This window comes from Heterocephalus glaber, unplaced genomic scaffold (assembly GCF_053883595.1).
Source record: "Heterocephalus glaber isolate CG9 unplaced genomic scaffold, H.glaber_assembly_v1.0 deba00000347, whole genome shotgun sequence".
In the NCBI taxonomy this organism is placed as follows: domain Eukaryota; kingdom Metazoa; phylum Chordata; class Mammalia; order Rodentia; family Bathyergidae; genus Heterocephalus; species Heterocephalus glaber.
Genome location: NW_028258143.1, coordinates 49,791,448 through 49,816,253, shown reverse-complemented (window position 1 = coordinate 49,816,253; position 24,806 = coordinate 49,791,448). Strand labels below are relative to the sequence as shown.

The 24,806-nt window shown below is 34.0% G+C and overlaps 1 protein-coding gene across 7 annotated transcripts in view; it reads right to left on the bottom strand.

Moving 5' to 3' along the window:
- Positions 1-24,806, bottom strand: part of Ubr3 (ubiquitin protein ligase E3 component n-recognin 3) — a 217,801-nt gene that overhangs the window by 92,683 nt on the left and 100,312 nt on the right. For all 7 annotated transcript variants that reach the window (XM_087200088.1, XM_087200084.1, XM_087200107.1 and 4 more), the window contains 3 exons: positions 23,299-23,759; positions 16,215-16,303; positions 1,862-2,011 (listed from right to left, as the gene is read on the bottom strand). In XM_087200088.1, coding sequence (XP_087056214.1) covers positions 1,862-2,011; positions 16,215-16,303; positions 23,299-23,759 — 700 coding nt within the window. The remainder of the gene's footprint in view (positions 1-1,861; positions 2,012-16,214; positions 16,304-23,298; positions 23,760-24,806) is intronic.

The following is a 24,806-nucleotide window of genomic DNA, read 5'->3' as shown; positions in this document are numbered from 1 at the left end:
AGGTCTGGGTGTTTTGATACTTTTTTGTTTTGTACTGGAGAAAGCAAACCCCAGTACCCAGGGCTTCACTGAGCTACATTCCCAGCTCCTTCTTAAATTTTATTTTGAGGCAGGGTCTCACTAAGTTCTCAGGCTAGCCTCAAATGTGTGATCCTTCTCTCTCAGCTGAGGAGCTGGGATTACAGGCATGAGCCATCACTTCCAGCTAGATCTAGCTTTTTTTATAGTATTGCTCAAGTGTTCAAGTTTCCTTTTTAATCTTCTGTCTAGCTGTTCTGTCCACTTAAATCTCCAAATATTACTGCAGAACTATTTATTTCTACTTTCAATTCTGTCAATTTTTGTTGCCAATATTTGGGGGCTGTTGTTTTGTACATATATGTTTATATCTTCTCGATGGATTTACTTCTTTATGAAGATATAATTCCTTCTTTGTCTTATATAATTTTTAAACGAAAGTCTATTTTACCTCATATTAGTATAGTTATGATACCTTTCTTTTGGTTACTATTTACGTGGAATATCTTCCCATCCTTTCACTTTCAACCTATTTGTGTAACTTTAGATCTAAAAGTGAACCTGTTATAGATAGCATATACTGTGATCACTTTTTTATCCATTTTGTCAGTCTCTGCCTTTTACCTGGACAATTTAATGCATTATATTTCAAGTAATTACTGATGAGAAAATACTTAATTCTATCATGTTGCTATTTGTTTTTCATATGTTCCTTTAATTCATCCATTAGTACTTTATATTTGCTAGTGTACCATTTTAATTCCCTTCTCTTATTTTTGTGGGGGTTTTTGGTTTTTTTAAATTATAGGACACTCTAGGGATTACAATTAACATCAACACTTTGTAACAATCAAGTTTGAATTAATATCTGCTTAATTTTAATAGTATACAAGGGTGTGGTGGCACACACCTGTAATTCCAGCACTCAGAAGGCTGAGGCAGGAGCACTGCCACAAGTTTGAGGCCAGCCCGGGCTCCATACTGAGTTCAAGGCCACCCTGGACTGCTTAGCAAGACCCTGTCTCTAGAAAAACTACTACTAATAATAATAATAAACAAAAACTATGCTCTTTTACATCCTCATTTTCCCCATCACCCACCCTTTATGCTTTAATCTGAATGCCATCAATTTTTGACAAACAGGAGTTCAGACGCTTGGTTTAAAACTGTAAATTTGTAGTTCTTTCCACATTTAGTTTCTGCATACAAACTTCTCTTGATGAAAGATTAAAACCATTGGAACTAGATTGTATAAGATCACTACTTCAAAACATTTCAGAATGGGAGAGGACAGAAAATGGTCAGACAAGTGTTTCAAATTTTTAAAACCTTGGGGCCGGGGATTTAGCTCAGTGGTGCTGCCGCCTGCCTCACAAGCGCAAGGTCCTGAGTTCCATCCCCAGTACCAAAAAAAAAAGAAAGAAAACAAATTTTTAAAACCTTTTTAAATGACAGACTGGCAGTCATATCAATCCACAGGCTGTTTCAAGAATTACTGCTTTCAGCAGTTCAAGAAATTAAGAGCAGAGTTGCCTTAATATACAATGCATAATTAGACTATTAAAATTGACAATATTTAAAGATTTTAGAACAATTAAATTACCAAGAAAGCTGAACTCCATAATTGGCCACCTAGCCCTGGTAATACACTATCATACTTAACAAAAACAACTGTGAAACATTTAACAAGATCTCTCCATTAAGACTTTTTTCCAATGCTCATGTTTGGCAAACTGAAATAAAAGATAAAACCAATTTTTAAAAAAATCTTCGCTAATTGGGCCTAACTCAATATTTAAAGATCTATACCTATAACTAGACAAAGTTATAACCTTGAGCTTACCTGAGGATGCCTGTAATAGTACAACCAGCCCAGTAGGTCGGTCTTCAGAGGAAGGGCCGCTCTGTCCACATATAACACAGTCATATACTGCCTCAGAAACTTGTGGTTCTGCTGTGGTGATTTCCATAGGAATATCATTCTCAGAAGAATCTGAAGGGAAAAAGTTAAAACTCTTAAAATCCCACTTCAATGAAAATGCAAAAAAAAAATTTACCTTAAATAATTTTAACCTTCAATATCAATGAAGTTATACAGTGATAAAACTATTCAAAATTACTTAGCTAAGTAAAATGTTTACTTAGAAAAGGACAAAATAAAGTGAACAGCTGACACAAGGAAAGATACCAAATGATATATGGTTAAATATACTTTTGATGTGTCATTTATAAGTAAAATTGAGAGGCAAAGACATGTGTATCAAAATAACATTTGAAGGAAAGAAGGGGACAGCTGTTTATCTTAATTTTTTTTGAGAAACTGAAAGTGTAAATAAGGACTAAAAGGTATAAAAGATAAGGTGAAATAGGAAGAAAAGGGGCAAAGGGGAAGTGGGAGGGGTAGGGAAAAGGAAAAAAAGGAATGGAATTAATATGAGAAAACGGAAACAAAGTCTTTGTAAATAGGGAGGGATGGAGGGGTTGAAGGGAGGGCAGGGGAAGGGGGAAAAATAAGAACCAAGAGAGATTATGTAAAGGTGCAAATTTCCAATGATGAATGTCATTATATTGTATACCTAAAATATACCAATAAAATTAATTAAGAATAAAAAAAATTTTCTTTGAGGCACCAAAAAAAACGAGTAAATTTACAGTAAGATGGAAGCTTGTGGGGAAAATAATGTTAGTACAGGGCCAGGGATGTAGCTCAGTGGTTCTGGCACCTGCCTCGCAAGCGGAGGACCCAAGTTCAATCCCCAGTACCAAAAAAAAAAAAGTTAGTACACCCTAGGAAATAAAAGAGAAAAAATATTTCTACCTTACTCCCAATTCTAGTGATTATATCTCAGAAAAACAATTAATGTATTTTTATGTAAGGAAATCATTAGATATAACCATAATATATTACAAACCATAACTATTATAGAAAATAACTCTAATCCTCTAGTGATAAAATGTCATTAACAACCAGACATAATATCTTGAAGTCAGCATGGTGGAGTATGCCTATAATCCCAGCACTCTACCCCAGCAGAGGTAAGAGGTTCCCAAGTTTGTGTCCAGCCTAGGCAACAACAACTCATGAGACCCTGTCCCAAAATTTTAAAAGGGCTGGGGATGTAGCTCAGTATGAAGGCCTTGGGTTCAAACTCCAGTACTGAAAGAAAAAGAAGAGAAAAGCAGAGATAAGGGGAGAAGAAAAAGTATTGAGACAATAATGACTTGTAGATAAATATATTGAAATTCATAATGATCAATGCTGGTGCCCATAGTAGCAAAGAAATGAGTAAAAGGAACTGAGAAAACCAGGGAAGTAGAAAAGCTTTATAACATGTTAAAAAGACAGAGGCATATCAAAGAAAATATGTAAAAATACATGTCAGAAATAGAAAATGGAAGATGTCCTTTTGATGTTTTTAATATGAATTCATGCAGATAAACATACATCTGACATAAATTAAGATACATTAATAAAAATAAAAACAAGCCGAGAAACAAAAGAAAATAGATGAAAAGAATCATTTTATTTTATGTAAATAAAATCAGTGGGCAAGATGAAAAGAAGACTTCAAAAGAAAGTAACAGAGGTGACTAAGATTTTACATATGATTCCTTTGGACTTCAAGGAGAAAGCTCACTACCAAATAGGGAGGATGTACCTCTCTGCTCTTAATTACAAGGGTGAACACAGACATACTTGACATAAAGTGTAGTGAAATAACTCAGTCTAGGGCCGGGGATTTAGCTCAGTGGTTCTGCCGCCTGCCTCGCAAGCTCAAGGTCCCGAGTTAGATCTCCAGTACAAAAAAAAAAACAAAAGAACTCAGTCTAATTTTAAGTACAAAAGAAATAGAATTTCATTAGCCCTGTCTCACACACAAAGATAGCTTTCTTTTTTTTTAATAACTCTTATTGTGAGAAACTTAAAAACCTCAAGAAAACCCTAATAACCAAGATGTATTATCAAACATTATTGTCACCTCTCCCAGAGTTTTTAAAAGAAAGGCTTACTAATTTTCTGAGTAACGCCGTGCTAATGGCATGAAAATAAAATAGATAACCTCTTTTTCATGCATCTTCATAAACTGAAGTCTGTTGTAGAATGTTTTATTTACCATACAGTATAAAGAAATGTACATTTGCACTAACAGCATTTTGTGCTATAATATTCCTTTAATTACAACACATGCATGCATTATGGTTCACATAATGAACCATTAAAGTGTCTACTGCAGAAGCAGATAATTCTCTCAAAAAGTTTGCTTATACAGTGCCATTTCATGTGTTGCTGGTAAATTTGTGCTACTCTGAGAATATGCAACTTACTATAACATAAATGTCAAAATAAATACTGAGTTTCGTCTTATTGTTGCATCATTTCATAATACATAATTTTCAAAGTTCATGCTTCAACTAATTTATCTTGATCTTTAATTTTTAATTCTTTGATTTCACTGGGAAATTAGTACAGCTCAAGATCATCCACTGATTAAGTGGGTGAATACCCAAAAAATAGAAAAAAAAGTCAAGAGCACTTTCTGGATGGAAACGTTATATATAGATACTAAAGCTACATATTTATATATATATATATATATATATACACACACACACACACACACACACACTAAAGCAATGTTATATGAAGATTATACATTTATTAAGACTCATTATATACCTTAGATTCATACATTTCACTGTATATAAACCATAAATTACTTCAACATAAAAACAGTGCTAGCTAAAAAAAAAAAAAAACAGAGCTAGAAGAAGAAATTTTAAGGACACTCAGTAGCAAGCTAACAGAAAGCATCTTCCACAGTACTTCCTTCACTTTAGAGATGTTGAATTCCTCAACTAGAAATTTTCAAATGCCAAAGAACTATTTTCACTTTTAACAATAAAAAAATTTGAGTTAATGTCAAATTCATATCACTGTAACTAAATATTTACACTTTATTAGTTAATAACCCAGTTTAGTGATTATCAAAGAGTAAATACATAGTGATAACTCAATTTCAGAAAATTTAGGTTAGCTGTTTACTGCTGCATTTTTTAAATAGCAGAATAAAAAACAAACTGAAAATAACATGAATATCTAATAATAAGATATGGTTGAGTAAATTACTTCATTATGGACAATTGTGAAGTTTTCTTCCCTATCCCCAAATAAAGAAAAGGAAGGAAGCCGGGGATTTAGTTCAGTGGTTCCACCACCTGCCTCACAAGCACAAGGACTGGAGTTCGATCCCCTGTACCAAAAAAAAGAAAAGGAAGGAAAAGAAACATAAAATAAAAGCAATGGTCCTCAACCTGGGTTGGCTGCACAATAAAATCAGCTGGGATTTTCAAAAGATTCTTATGCCTGAGCCCTACGTCCAGAAATGTTTCTTTAGCAAGCGTATAGTAAAATTCAGACATGGACAGTAAAGGAGCTACAATGATTCTAATCCACAACCAAAGTTCAGAATCACTGAATCAGTACTGAAGAAGACACGAAAGTATTACTAAGCCTGAGAGCAAAGAAGAGTGGTCTCATTTAGTAATGTGATCAATGACCCCCCCAACCCTCCAACAAAGTGGAAGGGAAGGAGAGGGGGAGAGTTCATATATGATTATGTTAATATATATATATGTGTGTGTGTGTGTGTATATGTGTGTGTGTGTGTGTGTGTACAAGAGTACATAAGCCAGGTTGTAATAACCAGTTGTGGAAGAAGAAAACACAAATCAGGAATATTCATGTTAATCTCATGTAGTTACACTATAAGCAGGTGCATGGTGTGTCCATAATGAATGAGTACAAAAAATAAGATTTGAGGATAAAATAAGATCTATATATAATTTTTTCTGTGATTTTCATGATACACTGTAAGTGTTTAAAAAGGAAGCAATTGCACAGCATTTATATAGTCCATCTCATTTCAGGAAAAATACAGTACAAACAAAATCTATTTATGTGATGTCATGACTTCTGTCTAGATGTCCCCGCCAAAGCCCTACCAAAGTCACAGATGGAGCTTTTTCACAGAGATGGGTAGATCTAAAATGTATGATGCTGAGATTAAGGATGTGTGGTTACTAAATTAGTTGACTGATGTTTGGCGCTCACCCTAAGGTGAGTGTCCTATGTAGACTATAAAAAGGGCAGAAAGAAGCTACTATTGTCGCTTACTGGTTGCTACTACACTGCTGGCTACCTTCTGCCTGCCCTGCTTTGCCATGCACTGTTTTTCTGCGATGCCCCTCTGCCATGCCACCCTGCTTTGGAGCCAGCTGATTATGGTCTGAAACCTCTACAAACTGTGGGTCAAATAAACCTTTCTTCCTTTAACCTTAGGCATCAGGCCATTTTGTCTTAGCAACAAGGAAAGTAAATAAGACAAGTAGTTTATCCTAAAGAAGAGAGATTAAAAGGGAAAAAGTGGAAAAGATTAGCTTTGCTATCATATAGTTTTATATAACCTTATTTACCTGTGCTAAGCATATGTTATAATGTTTATTAAATGTTTTGCCTTGGTATCAATGTGTATCTTATACATGGAACAAGTAACCAAAACATTTTAACTTTTTTATTTTTTTGAAATATACCATATAACAGATGATAAACTTAAAAATGACAGACTTGGCAATGCCATTCCTCAAAATCAAACAAATTTTTATTATAAACAACCAAGGTAAAATGTATTCTTATCCATGAAATCTGATTTCAGGGAAAAGGAATTCAAGTAATTGCTGTTTAGTGGTGAGAACAAGAATTTCACAATTTATCACAGTAAAATTCAAAGCCACATTAAAACATTTTATGACAATGTTTTTACAGCATAGTTGCAACAGCCATAGGTACACAGAAGTATATATTATATGTATTCCAATGCCACAGATAGTCAATCCTACCTGAAAGACAGCAAAGCCACAGCTATGGCTGATCTCAAGAAAGTATAAGAACACAAAGGATAATCTAGTATAGTGTGGGCTCATATCCCAAAGTGTTCCAAAGCACAAAAAGATGTTTCAGGAAACAAGAAACCATTAAATATGCAAAGATCATTCCTTCTCATAATAAGACATACTAATTAAAACTAAATCAAGATACTACTTCTTTTCACCCACATAATTAGCAAAAGTGTAAGTTTGATCGCATACTCTAATGACACCAATGTAAAGAAACTGACATACTGCTGGCAGGAATGTAAAATAGTACAACCTCTATGGAGAGAATCTGACAGTATCTAAAAAAAATTACATGTGCATTTACCCTATAGCCAGCAATCTCACTTCTAGAAACCTATCCTACAGATGTATTTTAAAATATAAAAAGATATATGCACAAGGACCTTTATTACAGTGCTACTGAAATAGCGAAAGAGCAGAAACAACCCACATGTCTATTAAACAAAAACTGAATAATCTATGAATATCCACAAAATGAAAAATTACACAACTAGAAAAAGAAATGATAAATATCTCTATACAGTACAGGGTGGGATATCCAGGATATAAGATTTAGTGAAAAAAAAACTAAGGTAGAGAAAGTGTATATATTATAATATATTTAAGAAGAAGACACTGGGGACATAAATATACATATATCCCTACATATACAGATATAAAATATGAAATATATTTTGGAATATATTATCAAATACTATCATTTCTTATATAAATAATAGCGTATATACTTGTTTATTTTTTAAATAAAAGAACAGCAAATTAAACTATATTATTAAATAAACATCTCCCTCCAAAATACCAACAATAAAAGTCAACAAAATCTTACTTTATTCAGCTCTCAACTGAACTGCCCTACTTTCCAAATGAAATCTTAAAATAGCGGTACTGTGGATAGATGCTATTTCTATCTACTCAGAACCTACTGTCCATTCTGCTAACAAAAGGCCTTAATTTTTGTTTCAGGAAATCACGCTCTTATCACTATTTTCAATTCATATGACTTGACTGAGCCTGACCCTATAACCAGTTTAGACAAACAGTCACATCAAGGATTTTTGCTGTAGTGATTGAAAAAGCAGTGTTCTTTTCACTTTTCTATGTTTTGTTTGCTGTGTGCAGTGCTCTACCATTGCGCTACATCCCCAGCCCCTACCCTATTTAATAAATAAAACTTGTCCAAACACATTGAATATCCCTTCTATCTTGTTCCTCAGTCAATCAACCAACTAATTATCAGGTATAGTAATTCTCTCTTTTTTTTTTTTTTTGGTACCAGGGATTGAACTCTGGACTTTGCACTTACAAGGCAGGTGCAGTGCCACTGAGCTAAATCCCCGGCCCAGGTATAGTAATTCTTACTATGCAAATATTCTCATAGTTAACCACAAGCTACCATCACCAATTTGGTTGGAAACTAGCAGGAAAGGCCATACTCTCCTCAATTTCCTTCAAATATGAAGAAACAGTAAAGAACAGGCAAAATTCGTTGGTTAATAGCCCAAGCACTGCCACTTCCTACTATATAACTTCAAATTACTTAATCTCTCGGGCCAGGGATTTAGCTCAGTGGCAACACACCTGCCTCGCAAGAGCAAGGTCCTGAGTTCAATTCTCAGTACCAAAAAACAAATTTAAAAAAAATTACTTACTCTCTACATCTAGACATCTTTATAATATCACCTATCTCATGGGTGTGCCAGGAGCAACAGAGCATTATACACAACATGATTAACATAGCCATAGATAAGCAGTTAATATACAAAAATATATGCCACCATCATCATCATCATCATCCCCAAAATTCTCATTCTTAAACTCAGACCAAAAATATGGAAACATTTTGTACATATAATACTTATAATAATTAAGAGTAGCAAAAACTAAAGTCCAAATATAGGAGTAAATTAAATGATTAAGCAAATTGTAAAATAAAATAACAGTAATATTCAATGCTTACATAATACTATGTGCTAAAAGTTCTCTTGTAAGCATTTTAAATGTACTACTACATTCAATCCTCCCAATGACCCTATAAAGCAGGTAGCAGAAAAATTCCTTATTAACTACATGAAACCGAGGCAGGAAGCAGCTAATTATTCCAGTCAATGATGGATCTGAGATATGAACTCAAACAGTCATGCTCCAAAGTCCATGTTTATAAGCAATGCACTATGCTGGCCATGAAATACAGTCATTAATAGTTACAAGAAGCTTTCAATAATAGCTAGGGAAATTCTTATATTAAAATGTTAGTGTCTTAATTGCCCTTTGCCTGAATTTTAATGATCAATTTGTTATTGTTGCAGATGTGAATATTGTGCATACACTCCCTAAATTTATGTAAAAGTGTATAAGATGGAGTTGGAAATCACTAAGTTCTTTCTGTGCAGAAGTACTGAGCTTACTGTAACATAACGCAGTCCTGTGTATGTACTATGTACTTCCTTGAACTGGATCATGCAGTCATAGCTTCTGTATATACTTCTGCATGAATATTTTTTCATTTAATTTTTGGGTTCATTATTTGTATTGTGTTTACTATTTGTGATTATGTAGTTGTGCCTTATTTTGTGAGTTTAGCTCAGTAAATACTGTAATTTCTAACCTCACTGATAAGATTATTGATTACAAATATAACTGATAAATTACCTGACAGCATTTAAATCTGTATAAAGAACAATGGAAGGATTCTTATTGAATTGTTTCATTTTTTTAAATGTTAAAAATAATATTAAAAACATTTCTTTCTAGTAAAAAAAAATGTTAGGTAAAAAGGCATAGTACAAAATTGTACTATATAATATATCAGTAATGTACATGCCCTTTGGATGGTTGAGATTAGTCATAAAATTTTTCCTTTTTGCTTTTCTGCACTGTATAATTTTCACAATTAACATATAGCATACTTAAAATTAAAATGCCCAACAAATTCTTATTCTATATTAAGCATCTGATCTCACTCAATTTTGTTTCATTTCAGCCACACCTATCTGACAAACTTCAATGGATCAAGGTTACAATCTAACATATTGACCCCTATACCTAGACAGTTAGTAAAAATTATAGGGGACACTGATCAGGAGAGAAGGACAGACAGACATGTAGGATAGAGCTTCTTCATGTAGGAAATTTCATAATCACAAAAGGCCATTATACAACAGATAAGCAAGAATACTAAGTGAAAATTTGTTGCATTCAGAAAGGTTTATTTAAATTATTACCTAGTGATAATGATTGTAAAGTACTGTGTGACATAAATTTGAAATAATCTATATGTTACGTTACTAGACTAGGAATTTGGGGGGGGGGGGGTTGTGGGGGGTTTTTTTGGTACCTGGGATCGAACTCTGGTCCTTGTGCTTGCAGAGCAAGCAGTGGAATCACTGAGCTAAATCCCCAGCCCAAATTTCTGGTTTTTATTGGTGTTTTGTTTTGTTTTGTTTTTTCTCGTACTAGGGACTGAATTTAGGACCTTGCACTTGCAAGGCAGGTGCAGCACCACTGAGCTAAATCCCCAGCCCTAGACTAGGAATTTTTAAACACAAAGATATAGGCAAAATAAGAAAGAAGCAACTACAGATTATTTGCATTCTTAAAACACAGATGAAAAATAAGGAAAAAGACAAAAAGGAATCTGACAAGTGAAGCAGAGGATTAGGCTAAGAATAAACAGTATCAGTACTACTGCTAGGTAGTAAGTATCTCAAGTGTGGAGCCTGCTCCATGTGTTAATGCAAAATACCAGACGCAAAAAAAAAAGAAAATAGAGGCAAATCAACATGTGATTTTATAAGTTTTATCTTAGGCAACATTTGAAAACTGGGGTGTCAGTGGGTTTGTTTGGAATCAGACATCTTTGTAAAGGGACTGAGTTATGAATAAAGAGAATATAGAACCAGCATAGTTTAGAGTCCTACTGGTGTGGCTGTGACCAACATAAAGAAACCAAGTGCTCATGAATCTTTAATGCCTCACCTGTCCTCACTGAGGCATGCAAGCCTCAGGTCTGGGAGGGAGTGCAGCTCATTATCCTGATGACTTCTGAGAATTGCCTCTGTTTGCTAGCCATCATGTCTGCTTGAACCCTCAATTGTTCTTCCTGTGCCCTGGCTACAGCCAAAAAAGGTCAAACCTTCCAAAAAGTAGTAAGATTTAGAGAGGGAGTCAATAACCTTGAAGAAACATAACATTCAGATCTATGATCCTGAATATACCTAAGACCCTAAGCATTGCTTATCAGCTTTCATAAACAATATCTACCACTCTCCAATTTCACCTAGTAGAACTCACTTTTTATTTAACCCTGAAAACTGAAGCAATCAAAAGCAATCCTCCTGAACATCCCACTTCCCTGTACCCAATGGAACTTACCTCTATCTCCTTCCACTTTTTCCTCCTTCCCTCCATCTCCTCAGTGGGATGAAGTGACCTTTCCCCTATTGAGGACACCATCCAATCTCCTCTGGGTACATTGCATAATCAATTTCTCAGAAACTCATTTTTGTTTTATCTCACTTAGGAGTGGGAGGCAGAAGATAAAAACAATTTCTAAAAGTATTAACTAGGCTCTCTTTCTTAGTTCCTAAAATTGTGAACAAACTGAAAGGAATAAAACAACTATGTCAAACTAGATAAATCACCTCACAATAAAAAGACTTTGAGTGACTTCAGAACATAGCTATACACCCATTAGTAAAGTGCATTAAAAAAGAAAATAATCTATAATAATTTTAACTTAATATTTTGCCATTTAACATAATACAAGTCTGATATCTTAAAGTTATTTTATTTTGTAGGAAAAGTGATTTTCTTAGGTATGATGTACTGTATTTGTGTAGGAAAAATATTTTTAATTCCTAGGACATGAATGTTTAAGTTTGACAAGTAAAACAGCAAACTGATGCCTGCAATTTACTTCATTTATGAAAGAGAAAGAGAGAGAGAGAATGAAAAGGACAAGACAGAAAAATGTTCATGAGGTGATGGTTCTATAAGTTGTTCACATAGTTGTTCACGATACTTTTTTTCAGGTGCTTTATGTTTAGAATTTTTCATAAGAAGAAAATTGCATGTTGAAATTATTTCATTTTGGTAAAAAATGCATTTTTAAATACATATATACTTAGAAAAATATAAGAATACAGCCTAGCTTAGGAAATAGGGTAGTAAAATGATAATATTATTCACTTTCTTTGTTGTTGTTGTTATTCATGTTTTCCAAGTTTCTAGAATGAAAACTTAATGTTTTTGTAATAACAGAAATTTTAACCTTATACCTACAGCAATACATATTACCAAGTGCAAACTAGTCCTTGACTTAATAACCATTTGACTTGATATTTCAACTTTACAATTGTGCAAAAGCAATGCACATTCAATAGAAACCATACTTCAAATTTTGAATTTTGATCTTTTCCTGGGCTAGCAAATAAAGTATGATATTCTCAAAATGCTAGACAGTGGTAAAGAGTCACAGCTCCCAGTAAGCCAAGTGATCAGGGGAGTAAAATGAATGCTCCACAGTGGACTACATTACTAAGCTATGACGTTCATCATGTTAGATGTACCAGATGCATTTTCAACTTGACAATATGTACAATGGGTTTATTGTAAGTCATCAAGCATCTATACCTGATTCAAGATTACAGGCTGAACATGCTTTCTCTTTCATTCTAAAAAAAAAAAAAAAAATCCTACTGAAATGATAATAGAGAAACACATGAAGAAAGAGTCCTACAAGAATATAGGAAAAGAATGAAGTGTTGGGGAAAGTTTCACCAATGAAGAAGATACATCAATAAAATTTTTGAAGGACTGGAGGAGAGGAAGACATGCTTTCAGCATGAAAGCCACAAAAGCTGCAACTACCTACATGCTATGAGAAAATTACACAAAAGAAAAACTTTATCTGTCCATTACAATGTCAACCCCTGGCTCAGAATCAGCCAGTAAAGCAGAGAGCAGAAGTCACTGGGTGAGGTGACTCTGAAAACAGTAATTATTTGAAGGACTATATATATGCTTCATTACTTAGCAGCCCTAATCCCTGACCAAACAGAACACTCAAGTGGCTTGACATTGAAATTTCTTTTCCAAAGAAACTGAACAAGCTGGTTGGAGAGGACTGGGGCTTCTGACATGAGTGTTAGCATTTGGGGCCCAAACACAGAGGGGTCTACTGTCCTCCCACCCCTAACTGAAGTCTGAGGGTCAACCTGCCTCTCCCCTATAAGGATCATGAGCCAAATGCAGAAAACCAGCAACATGACTGCTATAAATTTTAAAAGTAATTTAAAAGGATAAAGAATAATTTAGAGAAGAAAACAAAAAAACACTCCAAACACATTCAGAAATTTTAAAAAAAACAACTTCTATATACAAAGAAAGATACTGAAGAAAGGAAATCTCTTAGTATGTAAAGTAAAAAGAAAATTAAAAAAGATAAATGACATAAAAAATTTAAGAGATCCATCTAGGAGATTAACATCCAACTTAAAATCCCTAGAAAGAGAATAAAATGTAAGGAGAAAAATATTGCAGTATCTCTCAACAACAAATTACCCCCAATACTCAGTGACTTAAAACAACATTTATTTAACAGTTTCTGAGAGTGAGTTGTATGGAAGCAGCTTAGCTTTATGGCTGGTCATAGCTCAGGCTCTCTCCTAAAACTGCTGCCAAACTATGAGTCAGCCATAGTCACCTAAAGGCCTACTTAGCAGAGGATCATCACATCCAATCTCATGCACATGGCTGTTGGCCAGATACCTCTCAGTTCTCTTCACAGGCCTGCTCATGACACGGCAGCTGGATTCCTGTAGCATGAGTACTTCAAGACAGACAGAGCAACCAAGACAGAAGTCATAATGTCTTTCATAGAGTAGATCTCAAAATAACATATGGTCACTTCTGCCATATTCCATGGTCATGCAGTGCTGATGTGATGGGGAAGAAAACTGCACAAGGCACAAATACCACTAGGCAAGGATCACTGAGGATTATCCTGGAAGATAGTTATATCAATCATCAAAAAAATCACAAGAAATTTTTTCTTAGAGCTTTAGAAATAGGAATCTGTAGATCAGAATGATACAGTAAGTCCTAAAAAAAGAAATAAAAAAGAGAAAATCCTCATAAAAACAAATGATGATAAACTTTTATATCTCTATGAATCAGATAATCATAAAAACATCACAGAGAAGGGAAAAATGCTTGCCTACAATATGTAAAAATCAGATTACTGTCAGAGTTCTCATTAAATACATGGTAAAAGACAAAGGAGCAATGCCTTCAGTTTTGACAGAAAATATTATCATCAACCTGGCATTCTATATCCATCGAAATTAACAATCAAGTGTGACAACAGACTAAAGTCCCTTCTAGAGATACAAAGAATCAGGTTAGCCTCCACACAAACACTATGAGAAATATACTTAAGGATGCAAATCAACAAAAAAAGGAGGTGAGGGGAGGCAAGGGGAGGGGAAAAGATGCAGGAAACCTATCTCAAGGAAGCAAATGGACCCCAATGCAGAAGTATTTCATGCAAAGAATAGGATGATTAAGTGAACAGAATAATAGAAACATAATAAAGATATTATCAGAATACAATTTTTAAAATAAAATAAAATAAAAAAGGGCAGTTGAAACTTCAGGGGGAAAAAAAAAAAGAAACTTCAGGGAAAACAAAAGGCAACATAATAAGTCATGGTCCAAACATAAATAAATATAAAGTTCTATGAATTTTAGCAATCTAGGAACTGTAAGACAAGAGGCTAGGTACCAAAGACAGTCTCCTTAAAGTGATCCAGCAATCAGGCCACCAGATGCGAAAGAAGTAAATGGTTGCTAGTATATTATTTAGCCCTGAACTCAACAAAGTAATACTAATACAAATACTCTCCATTGTGTTACAGTCAACCTTTGATAGAAGACATTATTGCAACTGTAGCAATCTTGACAATTTAAAAAGTAAACAAGTAGCTGGTAAAAGGCAAAAGGAAGAGATTAGGAATAGAAAAATAAAAAGAAGGGCAGAAGTGCTTATTAGTTCATTTTATATAAAGGGGTACCGAGATACTGAGTACTGTATTTATTATAAACACATTAAATATGTAAAAACAATTACCAGTTTGCAAGAGAAGAAGAAAAAGAGATGGGAAAAGATAAAGTAGTATCAATGAACTAAATCCTTGTTTTGCCAGTTTCAGTATATGCTGCTGAAGCAAGCACAAACCCTTGTTTTTCATAACGAGAAAATCAACTGATACTAAATCCCATGAACAGAATCATCAAAATATTCTTTTCATCAAAGTTATGGCCTAAACGTAAATTTCACTGTTAATCATTTAGAAGACATCAGGCTAAATTTGGACTGACCCCTTTTCTACTCTTCTTTTAGACACTGGTTAAATACGCTTATATGCACAAAAAGGTGTGAAAATATACATGCATGTTTGAATATGTGTGTGTACTAAATGCATGGCTTTTGCCGCCACCACCCTCCCCCCGAATCTTGTCTGGGAGAGGAATGGAGGAGAAGGGAGATGAGAAGAAGGGTAGGGAAGAAAGTGAAAAAAAGAGAGCGGGAAAGCAGAAAGAGAGGGAAGGAAGGGAAAGAGAAAGGGAAGGAGGGAGGGGAAGGGAGCAGAAGGGAATAGAGAGAAATCATAGTCATGGAAGGGAGCATCCTGGTTAACCCAAGACTGAGACTACAATTTAGTCTTTTCCTTCATGTTTGTAAAAGGTTATGCATAGCAATCTACCAATATACAGGAATATTGCATTCCTTTACATTGTAAAAATCCTCAGGCTAATTAAAATGGAAGTAAAAATTACACCTGAGTTTTAGAACTACTGAAGGAGTGGGCAGAAAGAGAAGACACTAAAAGTATTTGAAAACTATTATAAAGATCTTAGAGTAATTACATGGGAAACAATCAAAATAAATAAGCAAATACATACTGATGGACCTCACAAATCTAAGGGATAATTACACAGAAGAGAACAAAGGAAGTTTACTATACTGCTACCATCAGGAAAATCTTCCCAACAACTGCAGCTACTCAACAACTGAATAGACTGTCTATAATGAAAATCTGGTCCCTCAACACTCTGTCGTTTAAATAGAGACTAGAAATCATCTGTCTGTAATCTTTACAAACAGTGGAAGATTTGACTAGATCATCCCTCACGTAATAACTGTAATTATGAAAGTTCTAAACTAAAAAATTTTGACTTACCAACATCCATTGCAGTTTCCATAAAGCTTTTCTGTCGTGAAGCAAATTCTGCAAGCAATTTCTGCTGTCTCTCTCTAGCCTTTTGTCGCCTAGATTAAACAGAAATAAAGTTATAAGTACCAAATATGTTTAAAACTATTTTACTGTCTTGAGGAATATATATGAAAAGCCCGTCATATAGTAGAGAACAATCTATTTTCTAGATTATGTATTAAATTACATGTAAGATTTGATTGTTTTTAAGGATTTTACTGCTTTAAAAAGGCTTGAATCTCACTGACTCAAGTAAAAATAAAAGCTAAGATTTAATTTAAAATGTAAAATAATAAAGTAGATAGAAAATTTGGATTTTTCAACAACACAAGTTCCTGGGTATATGTCAGATGGGAATAACAGCAAGAAGAGTCTTTTTCAGCAAGGGACCAACAATTTAAGCCCAGGCACAAATGACAGTAAATTGGTTGCTATGAAAACCCATGATGTTGACCCAGGGATGTAGCTCAGTGATATGGCTGGTGCCTGCCTGGGAAGCGTAAGGTCCTGAGTTCAATCCCCAGTACCAGGGGAAAAAAAAGCCATGATGTTTAGATATCAACAAAATAGAGAATGAGTAGAAGTCAATAAATTTCCCAGTTTCTATGAAGAGATATTCCAAGTTTGGTTTATTTGGAAATAAAAGAATGTGAAAGGGTTTCAAACACAACAAAGAATAAAAACATATTCCAAATCTACCTATAAATATTCCTTTGGATTAATTCATTACATTTTTAATATTTATCCTTTATCTATTTCTTACCTAGTTCCTAAGAATATTTTAATTTGAGATTGGTTGCAAATAAATAAATCTACTGATACCAATTCAACAGGACCACAACATAAAAAAATAAAAGTAAACTAATAAAGAAGACAGACTTGCCCAGATCATGAGATACTAACAATACTAGTGAGCATAAAATTTACTTCTAGTAAGAGGTTAAAATAGTAATTCTAAAAAGAGGGAAAGGAGAAGAAGGAAAGAAAAGAAAAAGGTTAAAAAGGCAAGTTGGGCCAGGCATTTAGCTCAGTAGTTCCTTTGCCTGCCTCGCAAGCGCAAGATTCTGAGTTCGATGCCCAGTACCAAAAAAAAGAAAAAAGACAAGTTATAAGTTGAACAAAGAGGAACAGATCATAGCCCATGATAAGGACATAATAAGTATACTAGAGCAGTTTCTTTTAATGACTATTAAAAGTTAAATCATTGTGTTAAACAGAGATGCTATGTAGGCATTTCTATGAAGAGCCTAAAGTATTTTTATTAATCTGAAATGACTCAAAGATAGCGCAGTACTTAGAAAAATGAAACACTAATAATAGTTTTTTTTATTATTTGTACATCTGCTCTCACCAGATTAGTGCTAATAATAAAGTACCGTGGTTCACCCTACCATAAGAAGTTATACATTTTTGTCAATAATGTTTAAAAGATTTTTAATATTCTAACATTTATTCTATAGATAATTTAGGACCCATATAAGAAAATCTGCCTCATCATTTTATAACTATAACTCTTTTACATTGTTTTTGAACTCAAATATTATCCAGGGTAATCACTCACCTTATTCATCAAAGTTAATTCTGAATGACATTGATCATTTCAGAAAAATAACTCTATCCCTCCCCTCTCTTGCCTTCCTAAACATAAAAAGTGGCTACCACTGCCTGGTAGAGGGTGTCAGGACCCAACAGCCTGGCATAAGAAGGCACTCGTATGGGGAAAGATTGCAAGAAATTGTCTATATACTTGGGAAATGATCAAAATGTTTCATATATACAGAAGGGATGGAGATTATGAGTTATGAACACGGAAAGAAGGAAAACAAAACTTATTCCTATGGTATCATATTGGAATTATAAGTATTAGGATAAACTAAGAAGTTTCAAAATATACAGACAGACATGAAAATAAATTTCTCCCTCTCCCACCCCCAATGCAAACAAAGACATACAGAGACACACACTCATTTGTACCCAGCTCTAAGAGGACCTGAAAACAGCTATTCCCCATTAGAATAAGCACATGGACTATGGTTTCTAAATACTGTTTTCTACTAAAAGTCACCAGGACTCCTTGGAGAAATGGCCAACTTCAAGTAGAAGATGAGCCTAGAAGATCTAATTGTCCTAGAAAATAAGAACATGCTCAAAGAATTATGGGGATAGAGCAAAAGGACACAAAAACCAGCTTGAAGGAACTCCTAGTGTAACCTGGGAAATCTAGAATAATTTGAGCATCAAAATGAATAATAAGCACATCTGATTATAACCCATAAGATAAAATAGGAACCCATGAGCTCATATTAATAAAACTAAATGAATAGTATATTGAAAGTATGTAAGTAATGGAACATCATTGTATGTCACAGTATTGCTCCATAAATTACATGTTAATCACAAGGAATGAAAAAGTAATTTAATCTTGAAAGTGTGGAAGACATCCCCTAAATCAAGTGATCAAATTTAGCCACCAGTAATGAAACAAATTGAAAGTATGTGACACCTGATCAGATGCAATGAAAAGAAAACAATACTTCATTGACATTCCTGCCAAAGATACATAACTGGAAGCTAAACAGGCAAATTCTAATTGAAGGACATTCTATAATGCTCCTTCTATACTGTAATAATCATCAGCAGTGCCAAAATAAAAACTGAAGAAACAGTTTATTGCAGGAGACAAAAAGACAATTAAATGCAATGGTTGATTATGAACCAGATTAAACAAGCATTCAAACTTGAGATCTAAGGATTTAATCATACTCAAATACAATGTTAATTCCTTTTTTTTTTTTTTTTAGATGGAGTCTTACTATATTGCCAAGGCTTGTCTCAACTTTTAGGCTCAAATCACATTCCTGCCCCCTGGTAACTTTGACTACAGTCACATGCCACCACACCTGCCTTAATTTTCTAATTTTGATAGAAGCAATGCGGTTATGTAGGAAAAGGTCTTAATTTCTAGGGAATACATACTAAAATATTCTAAAGAGAAGAAGCACACCAGCAACTTACTCTGAAATGTTTTAGGAAGTTCCCTGAATTGTCCTTAAAACATTTCTGTTAGTTTAAGATTGTTTTGAAATAAAAAGTTTATGAAAATTAAGTCCAGTCCCAAATACTTTCAAATATTTACTACAGAGGAAGATATGAAAGCAAACAAAAAAGTGCCACAGATGTTCAAAGAATTCTAACTGACCTCCAAAAATGCTATGAGGAACAACAGCATGTTGATAGAATATACGTTTAATCTCCTATATCAGTACTTTGTCAATTTATAAGATTTGGTATCCTTCTTTAAGTAATGCCATTCTACAGTTCACCTTTAAACATGTTTATTAACTTTTAGAATAAACATGTCCATAGAGAGTATTTTAAATCTAAACATCAAAAATAAGAAAACTTCAAGTGTAACTGCTTGACATTAGAATTAAGATGCATTCTTTATATCAGTTTTCTATGTAACCAGAAATGGAATGTCATTGTTGGGAATTTTTTTCTTAATCTAGGCTATTCCTTTATTAAAATTGGGTATAAGTATAAATAAAGACCATTAATACAAGACATAAGCAACTTTTAGTAGATTCAGCACATTTCAGAAATTTCCTACTATTATCCTGGAGATGAAGACACTGATATTGCATATTATTACAACCATCAAAAGTTTCCAGTTTGTGGGGCCAGGGATTTAGCTGTGGTTCTGCCGCCTGCCTCACAAGCTCAAGGACCCGAGTTTGATCCCCGGTACAAAAAAAAAAAGTTTCCAGTTCATAACTTGTTTTCTATTGAGTTAATTTATCATGAAAGGGATACTAAGTTTGTCTATAAGTGGAGTACATGAAAATGGATCATCATTAAGTGTTTATGAAGTGTTCTACCTTTATTATCAAACTTAATCTAACAAAGAATACACAAGTGAAAACGACATCTTAATTCTTACCTGTCTACTACAGAATTAGTTTCAAGTGCATGTCAGTATCATAACTGCTCAAAGGAAATAAAATTTATCACAAAGGAAGTCTAAAATTTTTATTATTTATTAGTAGTAGTATTATTTATTACAAGAGCATTCAGGTCTTTATTTTTAAAAATCTAAACTATGTCCACCAGTATACATGTTATTAGTAATAAATACAAAATATCCTTAATAAGCTTTGATTCACCTAATCTCTATCTTCCATGTTTTAAAAAAAGACACTATAGGGCTGGGGATTTAGCTCAGTGGTGCCGCCTCCTGCCTCACAAGTGCAAGGTACTGAGTTTGATCCCCGGTACCAAAAAAAAAAAAGAAAGAAGAAAAAAAGACACTATAATATAATCAGAAGGAAACACCACTAATTTAGAAAAGATTAACAAAAATTAAAATCTTACCTTGTTTTCAGTCTTCCACTTTTATTAGATTAATTCTAGGCAGTTACTACATTAAAAGTAATAAAGCTAGCATCTAAATTATAGCTTATTTCTTTATAACTCCTATTTGTAAAGTACAATATAAAGGAACAGAAATGTTCCTAAATCCTTAATCTACATAGGCTTTTGTGTCCACCTTTAATACGAATTTTCTGCTACAAACTTATTACCCCAGAGATGAAGCACAGTCACTACATATGTAACTAAAATTACTCTTGATACTGTTACCAAAGGATGACCTCCTAACCAGCAAATCAAATGGGACTGCCAATCTTATCTGAACTCTTAAGATACTGAACAATCTTAGTAATTTCTTCTGTCTGAATTGTCTCCCTCTTGTGCCCTCTCTAATGCCACTCATTCCAGTTTCCCTCCTACTCCACTCCAGTCACTTCTTTCAGTCAACTTTGAAGGTTTCCCTTCCGAGCCATTCCCTTTAGTGTTTGTCCTGAAGTTCTATAGTAAATCCTTTTATCTTCTTACTATGCATACTCTCCCATAATACAAGGCTTCCACTAGTACCTCTTTGAAAAAATTCCATAGCTCTAAGAACTCTCCCCTAAAACACAAACCCTCTAACTAGAAATCTTCACTTGGATGTCCTCTGAAACTCATTAATGGCCAGAACTGAGCATATCAATTTTATTGCTAAACCTGTGCCCCCTCCTAAAACTCCTCATTTTGGTGAACAGGAAGCACATCCAAAGAGAACTGCAGGAGCCAACTGCGATGGCGCCCACCTGCAATTCCAGCACTCAGGAGGCTAAGGCAGGAGGATTGCCACAAGTTCAAGGCCGGCCTGAACTACATAGCGAGCCCCTGTCTCCAAAACAAACAAAAAAGTTAACCAATTAGAACTGCGGGAACAATTTATGACTTCTCCCTCAGCTCCCATATCATACTGATCATCAAGTCTAACAATCTGTAGCCACTAAATATCTCATATACATCTCCTCCTTTCCTTATTATCATCTTAGTTCCCTCATCACACCTGCCCACCTAGATTGTTAAACTGCCTGATCTCCCAGGTGCCAGTCTTACCCCACTCTAATCCATCGGCATGTGATTTCACTGCATATCAACCTCCTTAAAAATCCTTCGATGGCTTGCCTGTAATCATTTACATTAAGTGCCAGTTCTAGGATATCTGGTTATTTTCTCGCCCTTATGTCCTACTACTCCCAGTAACACTCTGTGCACCAAACATAGTATTTATTACACTACCAACTATCTGTTTAGTAGTCTGTCTCCTCACTATAGTATCAATTCCTCAAGGGCAGGGAGTCCACCACTAGATACAGCTTTATATTCTACATGAAGAAAAGAACCTGGTTAATGCTCAATAAAGGGGTGGGGATTGTTAATGTAAAATCAATGTTAGGTTTCCCCTGACCAGTCAACCCATAACTGCCTATATTTAGTATTAAAAGTAACTACAAAGATGGAATTACTCCAGAAAACAACTCTACAGTACACTTCAGACCATCAAATGATGTCTTTTTCATACTGCTCAAAACAGTACAGACAACATGTTAACAATGATTTTTACCAGCAAAAAGAGAGGACTTAGAAAACAAGTCTAAGGTTCTTAAAATAATACTGAGATAATCCTTTTCAACTCTCTATAAGGGGAAGTATGTAATTATATGGTTAATATAATTGTTGCCTGCATAGACAAATTTGTTTTAGAGAAATTAAATCAAGAGAATGTTATTTATAACCTCAGAGAAGTGAGCAATGACAATCTTGAATTCCATCCGGAAAAAATTTTGTAATGTCCTGTCTTTTAGCTTTTATGTGAATTCATTAGAAAGTCTCTCTCTCTGTCTCTCTCTCTCTCTCTCACACACACACATACACACCTTCCCAGTCACTCAGGATTCATGTTGTCATGTTTAAGACAGCAGGGTGGGCAATGAAAACAACTCTGGTGACAGCGCACAGTAACAGTAATACAACTCTAACATAAACTTTAGCAAACAACATGTGCTAGGATCCATACCATGTTCCTATCCTGTAACCTACAAATCCCACTTATAAAAACAACATTCCAAGAAAGAATATCAAAGTTGGGGGGGGGTCATAAATATTATGATTTAGGGCCGGGGATTTATTAGCTCAGTGGTGCCACCACCTGCCTTGCAAGCACAAGGTCCCAAGTTGGATCCCTGGTACCAAAAAGAAAAAATTATGATGTAATGACAACCTAAAAGTCCAAAAGCTAGAGGTATAAGTAAGACTATCTTTTTAAATAATAATTATATATTGGTAAAGATTAAAGGACCAAAAGGAATTAAAATAATTGGATTTTGAGAAATATTTGAAATATTTTTCTATTCTCATGTAAAATTGAATAGATGGTTTTTGAAAATAGCAAGAAAAATATTAGATCCTCTTAGCAATAACAACAGTAGCAATTTTTCCAAAGAACCCTACAAACTTAAAGTAGTAATTTAATTTGGGGGCCAGAAACTCATCATCTCATCCCTATGGAATTCAGTATACTAAGTCTGTAAGTGCTGACCATTTTCAATTCCATTTTTCTTACAAACTAATCAGCTATGACTGGAGCCAAAAAGCAGAAAATTAAGTCAACCTTCAACTGTACCATGCATATTTAAAACATTAAAAATAAAATTACCTTTCTTCTTTGTCCAGAGTTTTCTTCTCTGCTGCAGTGATTTTTTTAGGTGGTACAGGAGGGGTCACTTTTCTACATATCTCTTCAATGATGCGTTTGTTCATTCTGCTTTGCAATGCGGCTTTTAGTAAAATTCTTTCTACTGCAGTTATACCATCTCCATGACTGTATTTAGGAATTTCTGGTTGAATTAAAACTTCGATGTCATCAAGCCAAGGAGGATAGTAGGAATTTTGTTTTCCTGAGAGTTTGTGGTGAAGTTTAATAAGCAAAGACAATATGCTTTCTTTAATTTCCAAAATGGCTGTTGTTAACTGGGGAGCTGATCCGGGAGCAGACCATTTATTTGAAGTTTTGGGACGAACCACCTGATTTGCTTCACTGGTACTGCGATTGATGATCTCCTGAAATTTCTTTCTACGCTCTGCTACTAAGCTAAAAACTTGAGCTGTGCCAGAATTCTACCAGTAAGAATGAGAAAGAAATCAAGAGAAGTTATTCAGCATGAATTCTAAAAAAGTTATTACTACATTTCTAAATGAAATGCTCAAAGTGTCATCCAAAGATTTATTCAATAGTTTGGCTCTTAAAACCTGTCCCTTCACCTCTTTCTCAAATAGACTTAGTCCCATTCAATCTGGAAATAGCAATGAGCAAAAAGATTATTAGCAATAACATCTCTTTCTAAACCTCCCGAGTATATCTACAAAGGAAAATAAATAAAACTTAACCAATACCTATAGCCATGCTGAAGAGAAATCATAAACTAAATTTTTCCAATTTAAAGGAAGAAAAGCTGTTCTATTCACCATTCATGAGGAAAACTAAATATACTCTTCACTAATTTCAGAAAGATTGTTATAGTTCCCTGTCAAGAAAATTATGTTAATTTTTTTAATTTTCTAAATTAATGAATCTGAACTGGTAATTAATTTCACTTTTAAGGAACTTCAAAAGTTTGAAAATTACTTCTCACAAATGCTTAGTTATTACACTGAAATATAAGAGTAAAATATTAAATTGATTTGCTTTACATCTGAATAACACTGTGATTTGTTATTTGAATAGATTTTTTTAAATAAGTGTTTTCCTCAATAATTTACCTTCTAAGTAGCTCTTTTTGCTAAAGCAGTGAAACTGCATTAGGACTCCCAGAAATCATCTTTTAATTAAGATATGAGTCATTTTAATGGATTTCATTAGTTTTTAAAGTGAACATAGAAAGGATGCTCTAAATTGGAGTATACATTATTTTTTTTTCCATCCAAGCTCTTTTTAAAGTAATCTCTACCTTCAAGACAGGCAAACGCTTGCTCTTACAGAGATTCCATCATCCCCTTATGATGTTCACAGCAAAAACATGTTAACAAAGTTTTTATAGACTCTACTATGAAAAATGTCTGATTCAATACTCACAAAAAAATCTAGTTTGTAGGAACTAAGCTTAAGTTTAGTGAGTTCACATATCATTTCAAATTTTTCATTTCTGCTTTAAGTAAAATTAATTA